Source organism: Thalia democratica, chromosome 6, assembly GCF_965202585.1.
Source record: "Thalia democratica chromosome 6, ktThaDemo2.hap1.1, whole genome shotgun sequence".
In the NCBI taxonomy this organism is placed as follows: domain Eukaryota; kingdom Metazoa; phylum Chordata; class Thaliacea; order Salpida; family Salpidae; genus Thalia; species Thalia democratica.
Window position 1 is genome coordinate 40,731,648 of NC_139170.1, and position 20,808 is coordinate 40,752,455.

General features: G+C 26.3%; 2 protein-coding genes across 2 annotated transcripts; one reads left to right on the forward strand and one right to left on the reverse strand.

The window, feature by feature from the left end:
• The first annotated feature begins 4,678 nt into the window (after positions 1-4,678).
• Positions 4,679-12,699, forward strand: LOC145838223 (uncharacterized). Its single transcript, XM_082945785.1, has 3 exons — positions 4,679-4,809; positions 9,391-9,508; positions 12,486-12,699. Exons 1-3 carry the CDS (start codon positions 4,731-4,733, stop codon positions 12,670-12,672), a joined length of 384 nt encoding a protein of 127 aa, XP_082801911.1. The 5' UTR covers positions 4,679-4,730; the 3' UTR covers positions 12,673-12,699.
• Positions 12,700-19,223: 6,524 nt separating this feature from the next.
• Positions 19,224-20,459, reverse strand: LOC145839072 (salivary C-type lectin 1-like). Its single transcript, XM_082946683.1, has 3 exons — positions 20,432-20,459; positions 20,018-20,141; positions 19,224-19,524 (listed from the first exon to the last, which is right to left on the reverse strand). Exons 1-3 carry the CDS (start codon positions 20,457-20,459, stop codon positions 19,224-19,226), a joined length of 453 nt encoding a protein of 150 aa, XP_082802809.1.
• Positions 20,460-20,808: the final 349 nt, after the last annotated feature.

A 20,808-nucleotide genomic window follows, 5' to 3' on the forward strand; every position in this document is an offset into this window, starting at 1 on the left:
TCAAGCTCAAGACTACTACCACTCTAGAACAATATTTGGTAATTTTCTAGGATGATGTTGCACCAATATCAAAGTGTAAAATTGAAATTTCAAAAAAATATATTTTCACTTTGATATTGGTCCGACATCATACTAAGAAATCACCTAATATTAAAAAAAAAAAAACTTGATGAGATATTATAAATTCAAAATAAATGTAAAACAATACTACATATAGTTGTGTAGTAAATTAACTTTTTATTCCAATTAGGTAAATATTAAATAATAAGTCACTGCCTTAATATTACAAATTAATTTAAATAAGTTGTTTCACTAATTGTCTTTGACTAATTGTTAATATGTTCTCTTACACACTTTTGAATATGCTCTTTAATTCTGATTTCAAGGTGCCTAGAGATTTGACCAATACAACTGTTAGAGGAATCAAACCACACAACTTTGGTGTATGTTAAATACAACTTTGTCTTTTATCTTCAGGACTCAAAACAGACTTGATGTAAAAATTAGCATTTTAAATTATTAACAAGGAATTGGTTGAAATTGATTTATAAACTTTTTATTAATTAAAAACAAAATTTTTGCTTAACAAATAAAACTTCAAAAAATAGCAAATATAGTGTAAAGATTAAGGGCATAGGGGGGGGGGGCATTATGATTTTTACAAGTTGATCTTATTTTATAGAGTTTTATCTAAGCTACCAAACATTTTTAACAGCTTGAAAAAATTCATATTATTTTTTGAAATATGAGCAATCAAAGTTGGTGACAGCAATAGGTTCCTAATGGAAGGCGCAAACTAAAAATGCGAAAAAAGACCATTTCACTAAAAATCTATCTCCTCCTTCATTTTTTAAGCAATCTTCTTCAAATTTTCACAGAAAGTGTATTACAAAATTTAAAAAAGATTGAATGCAGGAATTTTTTAATTTTGAAAAATAAAATTTTTATTAAAAAAAACAACCTATTTTTTTTTATCTAAAATTTTTATTTTTTTATATTTTCAAAATTCCAACATTCAAAGTCTTCTAAATTACAAAAGGAACGTTTCTCAAAAGTTTGAGGTCTCTAGCTCAAAAAATGAAGGAGGAGATTGATTTTTAGTGATTTTTTAAATTTCAGAGAAAATTGACGTTGAAAAATTTGTGGTCCATACGTTTGTATAGGAAACTTATTATAAAAATTACAATATCTCAATAAGATTTTTAATTATATAAAAACTGGCTTGTACCTTGTACTTAGTTTCATACAAGATACAATGTTATTTTTAGTAAAAAAAAAATGTTGGACCCCTCCCCCCTATGCCCTTAATGGTTTTCTTATTGAGCAGAGTGTAGTATAAAATACTTGGGTGTGGTTTTGTATGATAAGCTGAGTTGGAAGAAACATTTGAGTGCTCTGAAATCAAAATTGTCTAGTCTAGGAGTTCTTATATTTTGTAAATATTGTGATATTCAGGGTTGCCACTTTACCTGAGAACCTGGAATTTGACAATTTAGACAAAAAAACATGGAAATTGAAAAACTTTGAAAAAAAAAACCTGGAAAAACCTAGAATTTGAACAAAAATAACTAAAAAACCTGGAATTTTAAAAACTTTCTCACGTTCAGTAGTAAAATTTCAATTTGACTTATAAAATCTATCATATTAATAAAAAAGTTTTGTCAACATCAATATTTTTTTTACTAAAAAACATATTTAAAGTACTGCTATCTTTTTGGGCTAAGTTTTTCTAGGCTAAGTTTTCAAAAAAAAAGGTTACTATAGGTCAATATTTTGACGTACTGCAGGCTAACTTTTTTTTAGCCTAATTATTGTCCTTATGGGAGACGCAAACTAAAACGGCAAACAACTAGAAATCACTACAAATCTACCTTCTCCAATGTTTTTTGAGATAACTACCTCAAATTTTCAGGAAATGTTCCTAAATATATTTAGAAAATTCATTCGGAACTGAATTATAAAAATAAAAAAAAAAAATTTTATAACAAAAAAAAAAAACAATTCAATAAAAAACACATTCCAAGTTTAAAATTTATTTGCATGACGGCGTTTTGACTTTCCATTAGTCGTTATCAACAAAAAACTGCAAAAATAACTAAAATAAGTGATAAACAACTAAGTATACAAACATTTTTTAAGTGATTCATTATATAAAAGTTAATAAATTAAGGTTATAAACTAGAATAAAATAACATTTTACATGAATACTAACAAATTGTTAAACTATTATATATCAAACTAATCAAAAATAAGTATGGGTAATACCCGGTTTAATTAATTGTTCATTTAAAATTGGATTATATCGTTTAATTAGTAGAGCTTCACTTATCAGTGTCTCAAATTTATTTCTACATTCTTTTAAATTCCAAAATTATTAACAGTTATCTTTTCATTTTTACAAACATTGCAATTGCTAATATGGTCCGATACAGATGTTTTGCTTTTTAAATGTTCTTTAATTCTTTCTACTAATGGTCGTGAAGTGAATCCAATATACTGGATACTCTTATCATAAGAGCATTTATACTCATAGATCACGTTTGATTTTAATTCATGGGTGTCTTATCTATATTACTGAAGTAATTGCTTACTTTTGTTGTGGTAAAAAGTCTTTGATGTAATTGTTTAGAAGCTTTTCTAGTTTCTTTTTATACTCGATACTAGGTTTTCCAATATAAGGTACCTTGACAATATTTTTGAAGTTTTTTTTGTCTATTTTTATATAAAATTTTTGTTTCTTAATTAAAAAAAAATTCTTTCTGAATGAGTTTTCAAAATATATCAAGGAATATTTCCTGAAAATTTGAGGTTGATAACTCAAAAAATGTAGGAGATAGATTTTTAGTGATTTCTAGTTATTTGCCGTTTTAGTTTGCGCCTCCCACAAGGACACTATTGTTGCCTCTGATTTTGACTGGCTATATCTAAATAAATATTTTAATTTTTTTAAATCTGTATAAAGCACCTTGTAGCTTATAAAAAACTATATAAATTAAGATCAAAAACCAAAAAAGGGTGTTAAACCCCCTATGCCCATAAAATCTGGTTATTTTTGATCAAATGCAAGTATTTAACTGAAATTTTGAGATATAGTTATTTTTGTAAAAAAATTCCTTTTTTAAACATATAGACCATAATTTATTCATGGTACTTAATCCTAAATTGAAAAAAAAAGATCTCCATTTAACCTATTGATCTTGATTATTTAGGAAATATTTCTTCCAATTTAAGAAAAACATCTATTATAACAATCTGAAAAATTTAAGAAGTAAAATTTTTGTTAAGAAAAAAAATTCACCTAAAACTTAGAGGATTTTTGCAATAGATTATTAAGGCCATAGGGGGGGTCAAACACTTTTTTTTTTACAAAAAGTAACCTTGGCTTTTATATAAAACCTGTAAGAACAAACTACAGGCCAGTTTTTATAGAATTCAAAAATATCTTTCAACTTTTTAGATAATTTATTTTTTGTAAAAAAATTCCAATACAAACATAAGGACCGCAAATTTTTCAAGGTTAATTTTCTTGGAAATTAAAAATTACTAAAAATCTGTCTCCTCCTTCATTTTTCAAGCAGTCTTCTTCAAATTTTCAGGAAAAGTTTCTTATACTAAAAGAAAAAAACGTTACTCATGATTTTAATAGTTTATGAAAATTAAAATATTATAAAAAAAATTAAAAGAATTCTTATTTTTTCCAAAATAAAAATATATTTTTAATTAAAATTTTAAAAGTCCAAAACAACTATTTTTTGTTAATGTATAAAAATTAGACTGAAAATTGCAAGAAGATTGCTTAAAAAATTTAGGAGGAAATTTTTTTTAAATAAAATAGTATTTTTTTGCTGTTTTAGTTTTCCCTTCCCATAGGTAACCTATTATGTGGCCCAACTTTGACTGGTCATATCTCAAAAACTAATTAAAGTTTTTTAAAATGATAAAAAGCATCTTGAAGCTTGTAAAAAACTATAAAATAAAATCAATGGCTTACCCCAAGTCCTTAAGTTCATTATTAAGTTGAAGGTTATACTTTAAAACTTTGAGCACAGTTGCTTAAAAACTGTACAATAAAATATATTTCTAATGAAATAATCATTTTTTGATTTTTTCTTTTGACCCTTCCATTAGGATTCTATTAAACTGACTTAGTCCCATAAACACTTAAAAACTAGTTTTCATTAAAAAAATCTAAATTCTACTGTTGTGTTAGCTAAGTTAAAAATCTTAAGAATAAATCAGCATGTAAAAAACCGCCTTTCCCCTCACTATAGCCTTAAAAGATATCTTATATTAAATACAACAATAATTATTGCCTTTGTTTTAATTTAACTTTTTATCTGATGTTATCACTTCAACTTAAATTTTTTTTTTCAGTAAAAAACCTTGTAATATAATCAAAGTTCAGTATACCAATTAACACAAAGCTTTCTAAATTTTAATATTAGAAATTCTTAGTTGTATTAAAATATTTAAAGAAATAACTTTTAATATAATATAAAGTATCTCTGTAAAACCCCTTAATAATTTTAATTTAATAAGCTTAATGTTTTATATTTCTCCATTCCAAATATTTAATATTAAAGTTAGTAGAAATTTAAAAATCAGATAGTAGTACTAGATAAAGCTAAGGCGATTTGTTAAATGACAAAACAACAATATTACTAACTTCAAAAATTTCAGAATCTTACATATATAGTTTTTGACGTCAATTAAACCTATTTGATTGAAATATGAAGCTGGCAAGATTCTTGATGAAATTGAACCACGAGACAGTCACCATTGAGCTCAAGAATGGCACCACCATCAATGGTTTGTCATTAATAAACAATAAATTAGAGAGGAAATTTAATTGGTTTTTTTGAACAATTTAATTAAAAAATTTTAACATCAGCAACTTAAAATAATACTAAAGATGTAGTTAAAATGATTTAATTTTCACCAATGGACTCAAGAATGGCACCACCATAAATCATAGGCTATAAATTAAAATAGGTTCATAACAGTATTAAAGAAGTTATAACTGGTAAATTATTTTACTGATAAAGACTAGCTTTTTAATACTTTCATATAGTGTTATTAAAATTATTATGATAGTATAGTGTTATTAAAATTATTATGATAGAAAATAAACAAACATTTATACATGATTCTAGATCAGAGTTAATTCAACTGGGCCAAGTAGCCCCCTTGGCAGCCATTACAGAGATTTAGGGGGCCATGAGCAGTAAAGGGGAGACATGAGCAGAAAAGGGGCTATAGAGAGACTATGAGCAGTAAAGGGGCTATAGGGAGACTATGAGCAGTAAAGGGCTATATGGAGACTGAGCAGTAGAGTGCTATATGGAGACTATGAGCAGTAGAGGGCTATATGGAGACTATGAGCAGTAGAGGGCTATAGGGAGCCAATGTGCAGTAAAGGGTCTGTATGGAGCCAATGAGCAGTAAAGGGTCTGTATGGAGCCAATGAGCAGTAAAGGGTCCATAGGAAGCCAATGAGCAGTAAAGGGTCCATAGGAAGCCAATGAGCAGTAAAGGGTCCATAGGGAGCCAATGAGCAGTAAAGGGTCCATAGGGAACCAATGAGCAGTAAAGAGTCCATAGGGAGCCAATGAGCAGTAAAGAGTCCATAGATGACTAAAGGACACCTTTTCAAACTTACACTTGATATTCTGGTATTGATTATGAAAAGCAAAAAAAAAAATTGGCAGTTTTAATGGTTGTTTTTTGAGAAATTTTGTTGAAAGGGCCATAACTTTTTTATTTTATTGAAGGGGGCTTTTTGAAAAAAGTTTTGGAAACCATGTTCTAGATTAGGGTTTCCCAAAGTGGGCCATGACAGATACTCAAGGGGCCACAAGCAGCAAAGGGGGAAGAGGGGGGCCATGAGCAGTAAAGGAGCCACAGAAGGGCCATGAGGCCATAACTTGAAACTTACACTAGGTATTCTTGAGTTTCAGATGAAGAGCAATAAAAACAAAATAAAAAAGGTCTTATGTGTATTTTATCGTAGTTTATGAGTAATCTTCTTGAAGGGGGCCATTGCTTTTTTAAACTTCTTTAAAGGGGGCCATTTGCAAAAAAGTTTGGGAAACCTATCTAGATATTATAAATTTAGTTAAGAACAGGGTTGCAACACACTCAATGAACTCAAATAATTCAGGGAAACTCTAGGCAGTTTTGATTTTTCTAAACATTTCAGGTAAATTTTAATATTTTTTTTTAAATATCAGGGAAATTTTTTTCAAGATCTAGAATGAGATTTAGTTGATCCAGTAATATTTTGTTCAAAACAGTTAATTTAATTTTTTTAAGTGCTTTTTTAGAAATTTCTTAGCCTTGCAACTAGTTATTCAATATTTTTAGAATTAACATTGTAATTTTTTATAAAATAATAAATTTTTTAAGTATTTGATAATAACCCAGGGAAACCCAGGGAAACTTAGGGAAGTTTAAGGTTACTCAAGGGAAGATTTTTTTGACTCAAAGAGTGGCAACCCTGTAAGAAAATAAGAACATTTGAAAATTTCTGTTCTTGAAAGTTGAACATTTACTTGTAAAAAATGATTTTATTATGAATTTTAAGCAAATTGATACATATGTTTTGATTCATTTTTTAATGTCATGTGAATTATCATATATTTTTTAGTTCATTTTTAAATGTCATGTGAATTATCATATAATTTTTAATATGTTTTTTTATGAAATTGATTTAAAGCTAAAAAAATTATCTTTAAAATTAGTTCATTACTTGAGATCTATAATCAATTTCCGCGAAATTTTTAAGTAAAGTTTAAATATCTTAAAAAAATCAATTAGCAATATATTTTTAAATAAAAAATGTTTTACTTATAAAATATTATTTTGTTCTCAAACTTAAAAAAAAAGTTATTTTTTAGAATATTAAACCAACAAATTTAAAAAACTTTTTAGAAAAAAATATACTTATAAAAAACATTTTAATATTCTCTTTTTAGTTGACACATATTACAAGGTCGAATTAATGAGCTTCTGTATCTTTTCTGTAAACTTGTGAAAAGTATGTACTTTGATAACTATTTGAGAAAAGATCAATCAATAAAAAATAGTGTATTTCTCAAAAACCCAAAAAGTTTTTAATTAATTTTGTTATTGCTTAAAACAAAATTCAAAATATTTAATAAAGTTAAAGTATCATCAAAGCTTTAAATAAATTATTTTGAACAAACATTCAATAATTAATTAAGAAGGATTTATTTGAAATTTTAATTGTAAAATTATTAGGGTTACCAAACAATCTAGAATTTGACATTAAAAGCAAAAAAGAATTGTAAAAACCTAGAATTTTATAAATTTGCAAAAAAAGAAAACATAATTTATTCCAAAATCACTTAACCTATTAAAACTTGAAATTTCCTTTTATTTCCTATGAAAGTGATAAAATCTAAACCTGGAAGAAAAATACCAAAAACTCAAGGCAACCCTAAAGTATTAAAAGCTAAGCGATTAGTTTTTAACTTGATTAAAAGTTAATTTACTTGTTACCAAATTTAGATACCTCACTTCTTCTTTAATTATTAAACTATATCAGCTACATATCATAAATCATCTTTGGACTTCACTATATAATTTAACTATAAATTACAATAACATAAAGTAAAAGTAATCCACATTAAGTTTTATTGGTACACTCACAGTAGGTCCAAAATTATTAAAAAAAGTTACTAAAGACAAACTCCAATTTTAAATTTTTAACTTGAATATATATGAAACTATTTGTAGAACTCAAACATTTTTGAACAGCTTTTTTCCGGTGCATTAATTATTTAAAAAATAGAACAGAATACATTCCATTTTCTTAAAATTTATTTTAGTATTTTCGTAGTAAGGCTGATGTATTCAATCTTAAAGGCCCAGTTTATGTAAGCAGAAAAAGTTTGTATACCAAACTAACCTTTTTTAATCCAATTAAGCAATTTTAAAGTAATTAGTTTCTTGTTAAATTTTTATTTAAAGTATAGTTTTAATTTTTATTGCTTGTTTATTTTAGACTGTTTTAATTCTAACGAGTTTTTTTAGTATACCAAATGTATATAGCATAAGCACTTAGTTAATTTTAACATTTGATTAAGTTAATTTTAACATTTGATAATTACGTCATTTTATATTTCAAAAGTTTAAACTTCAGTATGATTTTATTTCAATTTGTGTTCATTCCAATTTAGTAAGAAACCATTTCTGATGAGCCTTACTACGAAAGTACTAAAATAAATTTAAAGAAAGTAAAATGTATTCTCTTGTATTTTTTCAAACAATTTTCTGAAACTTTTTGTAACTTGTTTTGTTTTGATAAATTTTTTCTTAATGTAATCAGGCAAGTTTTTTTGGAATTTTTTATAAATTTACATAAAAAAAACTCTAAAAATTACCCATTAAGTTTTTTCAATTAATAAATCAATTTTTAGTAATTAATTCTAGCCTTATTAAAAAAATCAGATTTTAAGCATCTAAAACAAAGAAAAAAAAAAGTTTCTGAATAGATAAATATCAAATTGAATTCAAGAACAAAATCAGTCAGATAAAGTGGTGTTAAAAGATGAAGTAGTCACGAACGTGTGTTATAAGTAAGAAAATAAGTTTATAATAAACTAGTTTTTGCTGTTAAGTTTGCTTCCTTTGTTTGTAAAGATCCTTTTTATTTCCCCAGCTTAGATCCACAAAATCTTTAAAATTATAAATCAATTAAATGCCACTGGTAGCCTGTTAAATATGTTTTTAGACCAAATAGTAAACAGTTTTTTATGCCCTATCCAGGATTAGGATTGTTAAAATACCTGGAATCCTGGAAAAGCCTGGAATTTGAGAAGTTTTGAAAAATACCTGGAATTTCTCACAAAAATCTCCAAATCCTGAAATTTTATACTACTTTTACATGTTAAGTAATGAAATGTTGATTAGGTTCAAAAAAAATTATCTTTACAATAAAAATCGTTTGATCATTTAATTTTTTTTCTTAAAAAGCACATTTAAAGTAGCTTTACAGTATCTTTTTGATGTTCTTATACTATTTAAGACAGTTTAATCAATACTTATAGTTTAATTTTATACTAAAAATGGTCTAAAAAAGCTAGTTTTTTAAAAACCTGGAAGAAAGTCAGATAAGCTTCAAGAAACTTAAAAAAAAACCATGCAACTCTACATATTGATTAAATAGTAATAAGAAAAATTGTTTGTGTTATAAACAGTGTGCATAATTTGAAAGAAAATGATTTTTTTATACTTGTCATAAATGTATAATTTCCTACAAACTAAACTTGAATGCTGCATAGCTGGTATTGACATATTCAAATAAATGTAAGTGAGTTTTTAAATGTTAATTGTACTTCTTTTAATATAAATATTTTTACTAAACAGGCAGCATTGCTGGTGTTGACATGACGATGAACACTCACTTGAAGAACGTCAAGATGACTATGAAGGGAAGGGCTCCAATCACCGTGGACAGTCTTTCTGTCAGGGGCAACAATATCAGGTACTTGATTAGATTTGTACTTATCTAGCAAAAACATTTTTATGCATAATCAATAAGGTCTCATTACAAATGACAGTGTCTCTGTCAGAAGCAACAATATCAGGTTCTTATATTGTTTTTGTTTGGATTTGAAGCAAATTAATGAATTTTTAAGTAAGGTTTATTTTAATTACGTGTATTTATTTTTACTGAACTTATGTTTATTTTTCTAGAATCATTGTTGCTCTAACAATTAATCTCCTAAATAGAACACCTCATAACATGTTTCAAACGTTTCAAACCAAGTCGTTTTTTAATTAAATTTTGTTCAATAACTGGCAAATTTTGTATATTATATGTGATGTCTCAAAAAAAAAAGCTACTTGTAATTTGTGATACCTCTATTATATTAAGTAAAACAATATATTAAAGACTAACGTTAATAAACTGTTAATAATATGAACAAATATAATGAAGACTCGTTCAAATTTAAGCAATTTAAATGTTTTAAAATCTATTAGCAACATGTAAAAATATCGTTTGAGGTGTGGACCAACTTGAAATATCTTATAAAAGTGTGCTTAACTATTTTACAGCAATCTCGATTTTGTTTTTTTTCGAAGTTTTTACATAGCTGTAAGATTTTTTTAAAAACGTAGTAACACTCTAGTTGTTAAAAATCATCCGCTTACCATATGGCGTTGCACACGGTGTCATGATTCATAGTTGAAAATGAGTTGTCGTACGTTGTTCAAATAAGGAAACTTTTGTGTTCATTACTACTTAAAAAAAAAATTTTTTCCATAGTTTTTCAAAAATTATAAACCTAATGATATTCTAATATTTTGAAAACATGTTCAGCATTTTTCTAAACCTTATTTTACTATTTAACACAAGTTAAATCTAACAACCTTTTTTGTTCAAAACTAAAACTTGAATTTTCTAATCTTTCTAGCATTTGTTTAATTTTTTTAACTTTAAATGTGATGCATTTATTAGTTGAATGAGTAGTTTGTTTTTCATAAGTATATATTATGAACAACTTATAATGTGGTAGTTATGTAGGTACTTATATTTATAGTTTTATATATGGTCATACAAAACAAGTTTTACACGCTTAGATTTTAGTCGTTGTTTCATTTTTATCTAAATGTGGCAGTGTCAATTGAAGTGCTCATCATATTGGTCATGCAGTTAAAATAAATTCAATCTACTCTTAGTAATTTTTAATGAATAAATGAACACTCAAATTTTTTCTTTCCAATATATTTCATCAAATTCTCTTCAGGGAAATTACAATTGAAACAATACAATAAAACACAACAAGTATATATACAAAAGTTTTACAAATTAATTAGCTAATCGATTAAGTAAACGTTAATGTGATCAACAAAAACTTTATAAGAATTTGACTACGCCTTAGGCTTATTTAGTTAAGGCCATTTTGTGTTGTTTGTTAAAGTTTTTGTTGATTACACTAACGTTTACTTAATCGATTAGTTAATTAATTTGTAAAACTTTTGTATAAATACTTGTTGTGTTTTATTGTATTGTTTCAATTGTAGTTTCCCTGAAGGAAATATATTGGAAAGAAAAAAATTGAGTGTTCATTTATTCATTTAAAGTTATAAAATAAAGTCTGATTTTTAAATTACTAAAAATGTTAGTAAATTAGATTAGTAAGTAAAACATTTTAACAATTTTGCAAGTAGTTTTTCATTTAAATTTTTTACTGTATTGCTTGGTGATAACTTCTTTTTTTTTGTTTTCTTCTAAAATAAGAGCAATTTTTTTAGTAAATCATAATATTTACTGACTTTTTAAATTTATGGTCCTTATAAACATAAAAACTTATATAGTGGTGATGGAAGTACGTGACTAGTATTTAAGTATTTTTATATTAAATTTAAGATAAGTATTTGCTAGCCGATTTACAAGCCAATAGTATCAAAAACTTAATTGCAATTCAGTATATAGATTAAACCAATTATTTGCTAATGTTTCATTCTTCATTTTAAAGTATGCTGAAGTTCGATTATTTCCTACAACCTAATTACAGCCTCTAATATAATACTCTTGCATGAATTTATTATGAAACTTAATTTCTTTTTAATAGTTGTTTTAACATTAATGTTGTTTTTTTTTGAAAACAGCAATACCTTGTCTGGGTTTTTATTTCAACTAGTGGATGAAATAATCAAGTTTTCTTAAATTAACTATTCTTTCTTTTACTTCTTTAACTTTTTGACCATAAAAGTATTGTCCTGCTCTATCCTTGTAAATACATACATTTTTCAAATCCATAATTGTCTACAGTTACGAAAATGTTAAATTAGACTTAAATTTTAAACTGGTACAATGTTACTTTTTAATTATAAAAGAATAGAATGTTTAATAGAATATGTTCTAATTTTTTTATTAGCTTGTACAATAATTCTTCTCATCTAACTACACATTCTCTTAAATATAACATAACAAACAATAAAAAACAACAAAGTTAGAAATAAAATACTATCTGATGCCTATATATAAAAAAAAAAGGAAAAAAAAAGAATCTTAATTTTTAGATAAATTTTGTTACGTCGACAAAAAGCGTAAGGTTAAATAACTTTTAATCACTATATAGCTATCAAATTTCAATTATACAACGTAGTTTATTGCAAGTTGCCACTACATAGATCCGTACAACTAAATAGCTTGCAGCTTTTATATGTAAAAAAAAACTGTTTAATACCCAACTATTTAACTCCCAATGCGAAAGCTTACTTTATTTGTCAGTCAAACTAAATACATCTTCAACAGGACACCTGCATAAACAAATACCGCAGAGAACTTTGGATTTAGATAATAATTGAAACCCATTTATTATATATCTAGTACCAACTTATAGACTTATTCACAAGCTTATCTAACAAACATACGGTTTTGCTAACGACTGAGTCAAACAAACGTAAACATATAATATAACATGCAAGCAAGTCAAAATCAAACATTCCAGGTACTACATCTTGCCCGACCACTTGGCGTTGGACAACTTGTTGGTCGATGACGGACCCAGGAAAGCTGGTAGGGGAGGAAGAGGCGGAAGCCGTGGCGGCGGCGGCAGAGGGGGAAGGGGAAGAGCTGGCAGGGGCGGCCGAGGAAGGGGTAGGGGCGGACCGAGGGGACCCCCCAGGAGGTACTAGTTTCTATGGCGACCTTCATGAACGTTGTTATCGTGTTCTTCGTTCTCATTAGTTGATTAAATTGTGAATTAATTATGCTTGGGTTTTTTTTAGTTTATAGCTGTAAACATATATTAAGTAAATATCAACTTAAAGTTATTGTTTTGATACATATATCAATTACAAGTTTTAATTGTTCGCAAACGTTAAAAACTTGTAATCAAATGCAAATCTAGCATAGAATATTTCAGGTAAAAAATTTCACATAAAAATTAATTTTTGTTACAAGTTATAATTAGTCCTTTTTAGTTGTTAAAGCTTAATAATTAAGCTAAATATTCTTGATAAGTTGAGGTATAACTAAAATAGTTATGATATTAGACATGTAATCCGAATTCAATGTAGTTGACAAGGTTACCACAAAGTCTTGAATTTGATAATTTAAGCTAAAAAAATCTGACCCTGGAAGTTAAAGTTTAGAAAAAATGCTTAAAATTTTAAACAATTTTTACATGTTAAGTAGTAACATTTTGTTTTGAACAATTCTATTATATAGATAAATTATTTTTGTTAGCATAATTTTTTTTTTATAAATAAAAACATTTGAAGTACTTGACAGTATCTTTTTAATGTCGCTATACTAACAAATATAGTTTTAACCTTGCACTTAACTTAAAACTAAAAATAGACCCAAAAACGTGTATTTTCTAAAACCTGCAAGAAATTCAGAAAACCTGGAAAGAAATTTCTCAAATACCAGTGGCAACCCTGACTGATTTAAGTTTGAAGATGAAGTATAGAAAGATGGTCTTAAAAAACTTCAGTTTGATAGTAATCTAAAACAGTGAAAATAAGTATGTGCTTAACCATGGTTGGTTTCAATTTAAAGTGTACAAAAATTTAAGTTAATAACTAAAACTATTTATCTAAGTCTTCTTTTTTATTGGTTTATTTTATTTTCACACATGGTTGTCGCCAACTTCTGCTAATCGTAATTAAGAAAGGCATTTCATTATTAAAATTTATATGATATCCAATTTTTTGAAAACTTTAATCTTTATACTAAAACTTTATACTAAAGTCCCATTAAGCTTGACTGCAGTTGTAAGGTTTAGAATTTTTTTTCATTCATAAAATTGTACAAATAAGGTAGATTTATAATACAACTGCTTATTAATGACATTTGAACTCGACCTTTCATACCACCTTACCCGAGGTTAAAGAAAATAAATTTTTATTACTAAGTAAAATATTAGCCCATTAGAATCGCCTTAGACTTGTAGCAGACCGGTCCCCATCCATTTATGTTTTTAAAGGAAAGCCTACTTTTTTAAACTGGTTATATGAAAGTGACCAATGATTATACAAACTGGCTAGTAGTTCGGGATCCACATTTTTTACTATTTGTTTACAAATCAGTTTCAGAATGTTATAAAACATATAGTCATTAGATTGTACACCTAACTTATTAGTTCAAAATAGTTGTTAAAATGGCAGTTAAGAGTAAAATTCTTAAGAATCTTAAAGTTAAGTATTTACTAGATACAAAAGTCATACCTCGTATGAAGGTGGTTATCCATATTACCAAAAGTAAAAACAAATATTTAAAACATTGGGCTAAAAACTGCAGGCAAATTACAACACTTATAAAATAAATTTATATGGTTATATATTGCAAGGTATAATATTTTTAATAACCAAAAAGGTACATTTAGTCTAGCTGGTTTTGTGTAAATTTTTAAAGCTGCTTCATTGAAGCTTTATAAAGATAAAGCGATTAATGAGATATAATTAAAGCTTTTGGCTGACAAGGCATACACTAGCAAGTTAAAATGCTTTAAATTAAAGGTTTAAAACTCCTTATATTTATATTCAAACCACATTGAAAGGTAGTTAAAAGTTTATAATTTTACTATTTTTGGTTATAACTCAACCAATGAAAACATTGAGAACATGTGCTAATAGGTTTAGTCAGTATTATTTGCAGAAGATGTCTTAGACATTTTTGTCTTTTATATTTTTTAAAAACAGATATTTAAAGTCTATGTAGGGAAGAAAACAGTTGTAAAGATAATATACAGTTTAATACTTATAGTAATAATCGATTTAAACTTTAGTTGGTCGAAGTATTATAAAACTTATGATTGAAGATATGGTTTGAGATATACATAGAGAACTAAATATCATTATGACAGTCTTTTTGTTAATTCTTCACTTATTTTTTTAAGTAATATTAGATTGGTTTTTATGTTAAAACACAACAAACTGAACTAAAAAAATAAAGTCCATTAATTTTAAAATAAATGCAAACAGTAAATACCATTTAAGTAACTAACAGAATGTTAAATGATGATAACTAGTTAAAAATAGTTGAGGTGTTATTGATAAAGCTAAATAAAACTCTATTCTTTTGCAAATACTACAAAATAATTTAACAAATTGCTTAAATTAACACGATCTTCAAGACAATTGTTTTGATATTATTATTGCTTACTTATTAGGGTAACAAGCCATCGATTTTATTACCTGTAGACTTGAAATAACAAAGCAACTTTGAAAGGCTTTAGATTGACTAAAAAAGCTTTTACTTACAGGAGAAATTTTATATATAATATATTTATAGGGATGATATATACATGAGTAATATACTTATTTACACAACTTTAAAAAAAAAATGGTTATCAGTAAAGAAAAAGTTATTTAATATTCAAATTAAGCAATAACAGAACACTAGTTATTAGCCTAACTTCAAGTTTCTAATACAAAGTAATTTTTTGATGTTAAAAAAAATTATTTTAGGCCTAAATATACCTCGCGGGCCGCTATTTTAGCTTTACAGGTCACACTTGGCGCGCGGGCCGCAGTTAGTCGATCCCTGATCTAAGGTTTGCCATTATTGGTTATGCGAATTTTAGTTCAGATGGCGATGACGTTTTTATATTATGAATTATTGAACGAAAAATAAAGACGCTTAAAATCCTGGTGAACGAAGAAACTTTTGGTTATCGAGTTGCACAACATGGATACCTTTTTACGTCTGGTCCAGGACCGTGATGTATGGAGTAAGTATACTATCTTTTAGTTATGTTGTTTTTACATTTTTTTTTAATATATATTCACACAAAAACATTAAGCGATGATAGTTAACCGATTTTTGTTTTAATCTTTTTTGATAAATAAGTTAATTATTTGGAGTTTATATTCTAAAAGAGTAATTAAAATACCATGTTTTCTCATAAAAACATCATGGTTTTACATTTTGTTTGCTTTTGGTACTACGGTCTTTTTTAAAGTTCAAGTTTTATGATACAAAGTTTATTGTTAACTATCTCTAAATAGTTTAAGTAAATGTGGTTTGTGTTATAGCTGCACTGTCAAAAAAATCTACAAGTCAATAAACTGTGAGCAGTAAGATTTTTTCTATTTGATTTATTTATTTTGATTCTATTTGATTATGATATTGTAATATATATTTATTTAACACCGATGTTTTATGTCCAATAAATATTTGTTCTCATATTATCTGTTAAAATTACTTAATGCGCTAATTGCAGGTATGACAAAAAACTTGGAACCCTGGAAAAAACTTTTAAGTTTAACGATTTAGGCAAAAAAAAAAACCTGGAATAAGAGAAGTTTTGAAAAAACCTGTAATTTTGAACAAAAACCTCTAAAAAACCTGTATTTCTAAACTGTTTTTCAACGTAAAGTTACAAAATTTCGATTATATACAAAACAACTATCATAAAGATAAACAATTTATTGTGTTTCATTTTTATCAAAAAACACATGTAAAGTAATTTTACAAATACTTTTTAATGTCGTTATACTATTCAAGATAGTTCTTAAACTTAAGTTTATTTTATAATTAAAACAGACCAAACAAATTTACACTTAGATAATTTAAACATTCATTTATACATTCACTAAAATAAACTTACAAAAAAAAAAATTTGGCAACCCTGTACCTGTAGAGCTTTATGATTTTGTATTTTTCACTAAAATGTTCTTGAATTAGTTATTGCATAACTTATTATAATTGCATATAAACTAAGATTTGCTTAGCTCCAGAGTTGGCAGACATTTAAATGTCTCCGCCAAAATATTCTCAAGGCGCAGTTGTAGTTTCAGTTTTTAGTTTTTCATAACTGAATGCAAATTCCTTCAAGTTCTGTCTAATCCTTTACTTTTTTACTTATAGTTTTAAATGCCAGAACATCTATTGTAAGTTTCCAATTATTTTTGGCAGGCCAACATTTGCATGCTCGCAGTTTTATCTTTGTCAGTCGCAGTTTGCCGAACCCAGGTTTAATTTATTAGTATAATTGAAATGTTAAATTTAATTATGCATTTTTTGATTTTTCTTAAGTTTTTACAGCATAGGTCTAATTAGTTGTGCAAAATATGATAGAATTCTACTTGAATATAAACTCTGCTTAAAGATTTGTTAATTTTTGAAAACATGACATTGTTTTTTAATTTAGAAAAGTAATACCCTTGTCTGTTATATTTAGTTTAAAAACTAAAAAAGTTATTAAAAAATAGCGTGTGACTAGATGATGATTACAATGTAAAAAGTACTCCTAAACGTTTTTTAGGTGAACATTGCATCAACTAAACCCTAAGGTTGACACTTGAACAAAAACATTCATTTTATGTTATGCATTTACTATTATATTATACAATTTTATAACATATTTTTACACCAAATACGTCCCTTAAAATATGATTATTTCGAAAAAAGTATTTTTTACCTGTTGTGCAAAGCTAATCTATAAAGCTGAACGGTTTCAAAACTGTTAATATAGCAATATTGAAAAAAACTTCATTTAAAGAATACTATTGTAACTGTAGATTACTTCTAGTTTAAAATAAATAACATCCAAAAAATTTCTCATAGGTAACAAAAATTGAAAACCTTATTTACCAGAAAAACTCATACATATTTTCATGGTGTAAGACTCCATAACCGAAAGTTCCTTTGTACTCCAGATCTTTAGACCAAAATTTTTGAGCGCTTTTTTATCGTTTAGCGCTTTATATATATATTTTGTATATTGTTCAACTAAACTTGAAAATTTTATTCATCTGTCTTAGACTTAAATAGATATTTTAGCATGCGTATACTTAAAAATTTAAATTTGAAAAAATAAGTTACTGTCACTTTTTAACGTGAAGTAAGTTTAACGTAAAACGCGATGATGAACCAAAACGATAAACTGATAACCAATTTTTGATTAGGTTTAATAAAATCTATTATAAGAGCTGTCATAAAGAATTAACTCTAACTTTAATACTGATTTAACTTGACCGATAAAAAGTCCTTTTAATAAAAAAGTTTCATACTAACGTACTGTTTAGAAATTGAATACTAGTTTATTCAAATTCATACGCATAGTTTTGAGCACAAGTAAAATTAAAGAAGTAATGAGGTTAATAACAGCTCGACAAATAAATACTATCAAATTCAATCTGACTACCAGATATGAGTTTAGTTTTGAAAAAGAATCATTAAAAGCAAAGTTTTTTTTAAACTAAGTTGTTGTAAATTTTATGTGTTTTCACAGTAAAAAAAAATGTTTTTTAGCTTTTAAAAAACCATGATTTACAAAAGTCTCTTAGAGCAATTATGCTTCGAATTTAATTTTCTTATTAGTATCACTACAGCAAAGTTGACAGATACCAGTAAAAAAAAAAGAGTATTTTTTTTAGTATAAAAACATTGTTTGTATAAACTTGAAACAATGATACATATATTTTTTGAAAGATTACTCCAAATTTAAAAAGTTAAAATTTGGATAAATATTTGGTAAAAAAATTTAATACTTTTGAAGTCATAATTAAACCAAAAAGCTTAAATTATATTTTAATAATAGTTATACTTTTTCGCAGTAGATTTAGTATTTAATTTGATTTTGATTTATCAATATTTAAACTAAGATAGTTAAAAACTGACTTTTAACGCATAAAAATAATATAGTAAGTAATAAAATTATAATTAGAAATCGTTTTTAAGATAACGTTTAAAAAATACTTTTTCATTATAGTAAAAAGATAAACATTTTTTGGCTTCTGTAATATTGCGCGAAGATTTTAAACTAAATTTAGTTTTAATCAAAATGTGTTCTTTATTTAATTTAATTTGTTTTCTAAAGGAATAAATTCTTCACATTTAGAATTATATAAAAGTTTAGAACCACCTATTTTATTTATCAACTTAGTTTAGATATTACAAAGTTTCGCTTGGAGTAATTCATTACTGCTATATACTGAACATATAGAAGTTTTGTAATAATAAATACATATTATAGTTTATAAAACTGTAAATACTTTGTTTTAATTATATTTTTTTCAATAGTTAAATTTGTTTTAGTCTTATTAAATTTATTGTTATTATTTAATATTTTTATAAACTACAACTAAACTATACCAACTACTGTTGAAACGCTATATTAAATCAAAGCATTAACAAAACATACAAATTAAGGTATATAACTAAAATAATATTTCAATACAAACAAAAAATTTTCACTTTTACTTTTTTATCCTAATAAGTAAAGAAAAAGTTTTAATTATTTGCAGTTGTATTTAGGAATCTCACATATTCCATGAATGTTTTTACCATCATTAAAAGCACCAGAGTTCAAACTACAAATCAAATCATTAAGCCCATTGTAGGTAGTCCAAATCATAACACAATCTTCGGCACCATTGGAGTCATCTGGGTTGCTTCCGTACCAGTCGTAAAGTGAATTGTGATCGACCTCAAATTTTGTTCCGTTCAACATTCTGAAAGATCCTTCGCGACCCAAGTCGTCTGCACCGACCCAAAAGTTCTTACCGGTTTCTCTCTTGATAAGATCCTTTATTTCACTGTTAATTTTAATAAAACTAATAAACAAACTACAAAACTACAAGTTTTATTTTTTAATGTAGTTAAATCAGCTAGTAGTTTTAATTAAATTTATTGTTTTAAAGTAAGGAAGACATCAACTAAAATAATTAAATTGTAAAAAAGACCTTTTAAATTTATACTAAACATCTTGAAACTTTAATGTCACTTTTTCGCGAAGGGTCACACTCGCATGAAGCAGTTTTGCACAGCGCATTTTTTGCATAAGTGGCTATTTAAATACGGCGTCACTTTGAACGTGTACATCCTGACACTGACCCTAACCCTGAACCTAAGTACATCTTTAACCCTTTTCCTAACTCTGACCAAAAACTCTAACAGCGACTTTAACCCTAACCATAACCCTTACCTCGTGCAGAAGTGTAACCGTGCAAAATTGTCTTCGTGTAAAACAGATCCATCCCCAACTTTAAAGTTTTTCTTAAAAAAACATTAACCTTAACAATAACAAACTTGTGATAGTGTTTTCCCTCTTCACCAAAGCTATGGTACAGTAAATCTCCTCCCATGTCGAGACACTGTTCACGACATTCCCAGTAACTACCTCTGTTCGTTGTTATCTTGAACTCGTACTCAACTATGGAAAAAATATTTCTTGAATAAAAACAATAACTTTACACAATAAATAGTAATATCTACTTTCTATCAACAACTTTACAGTAGTTTTAGTTTAGAAAAAGCTAATATTATTTTGATTAAATAAGTTTACATCATTTTCTGTAATAGTTTATATAAATAACATACACAAGCTGTTTTGATTAAAAATAAGTCGTAAGTTGTACAACTACCAGCTAAACATACTAGTAAAGAGAAAAAAGTCCAACAAACTTATTTTCATTTAAAACAATAAATCTTAGTTTTACTAACCGAACTTATTAATAAAAGTATCTTTCATGTTCTGTAGTTCCTCACATGTGAATGCTAATTCAACTCTACTTTGGTTGTTGGCTGAAACGCTCGCAAAAATTGTGCATATTAGTAATATTGTACAAAAAATCTTCATGTTTTCTACACTATAGCTGTCTGAAAGTATTGATGACAAAATAACTTACGAAATAGTATTTTGTTTTAAAAATAAAATTTTTGAAAAAATGGGTACTTTTTAAAATTAATTTTAAATTTATATAACTTTGTAAAATTATTTTTATTACAACCGTGTTTTAATACAAAACTTATGCATTTTTCTATAAAATTACAGCATGTTAATTTATTTTTATAATTTTTTTGCGTTAACTAAAACACTC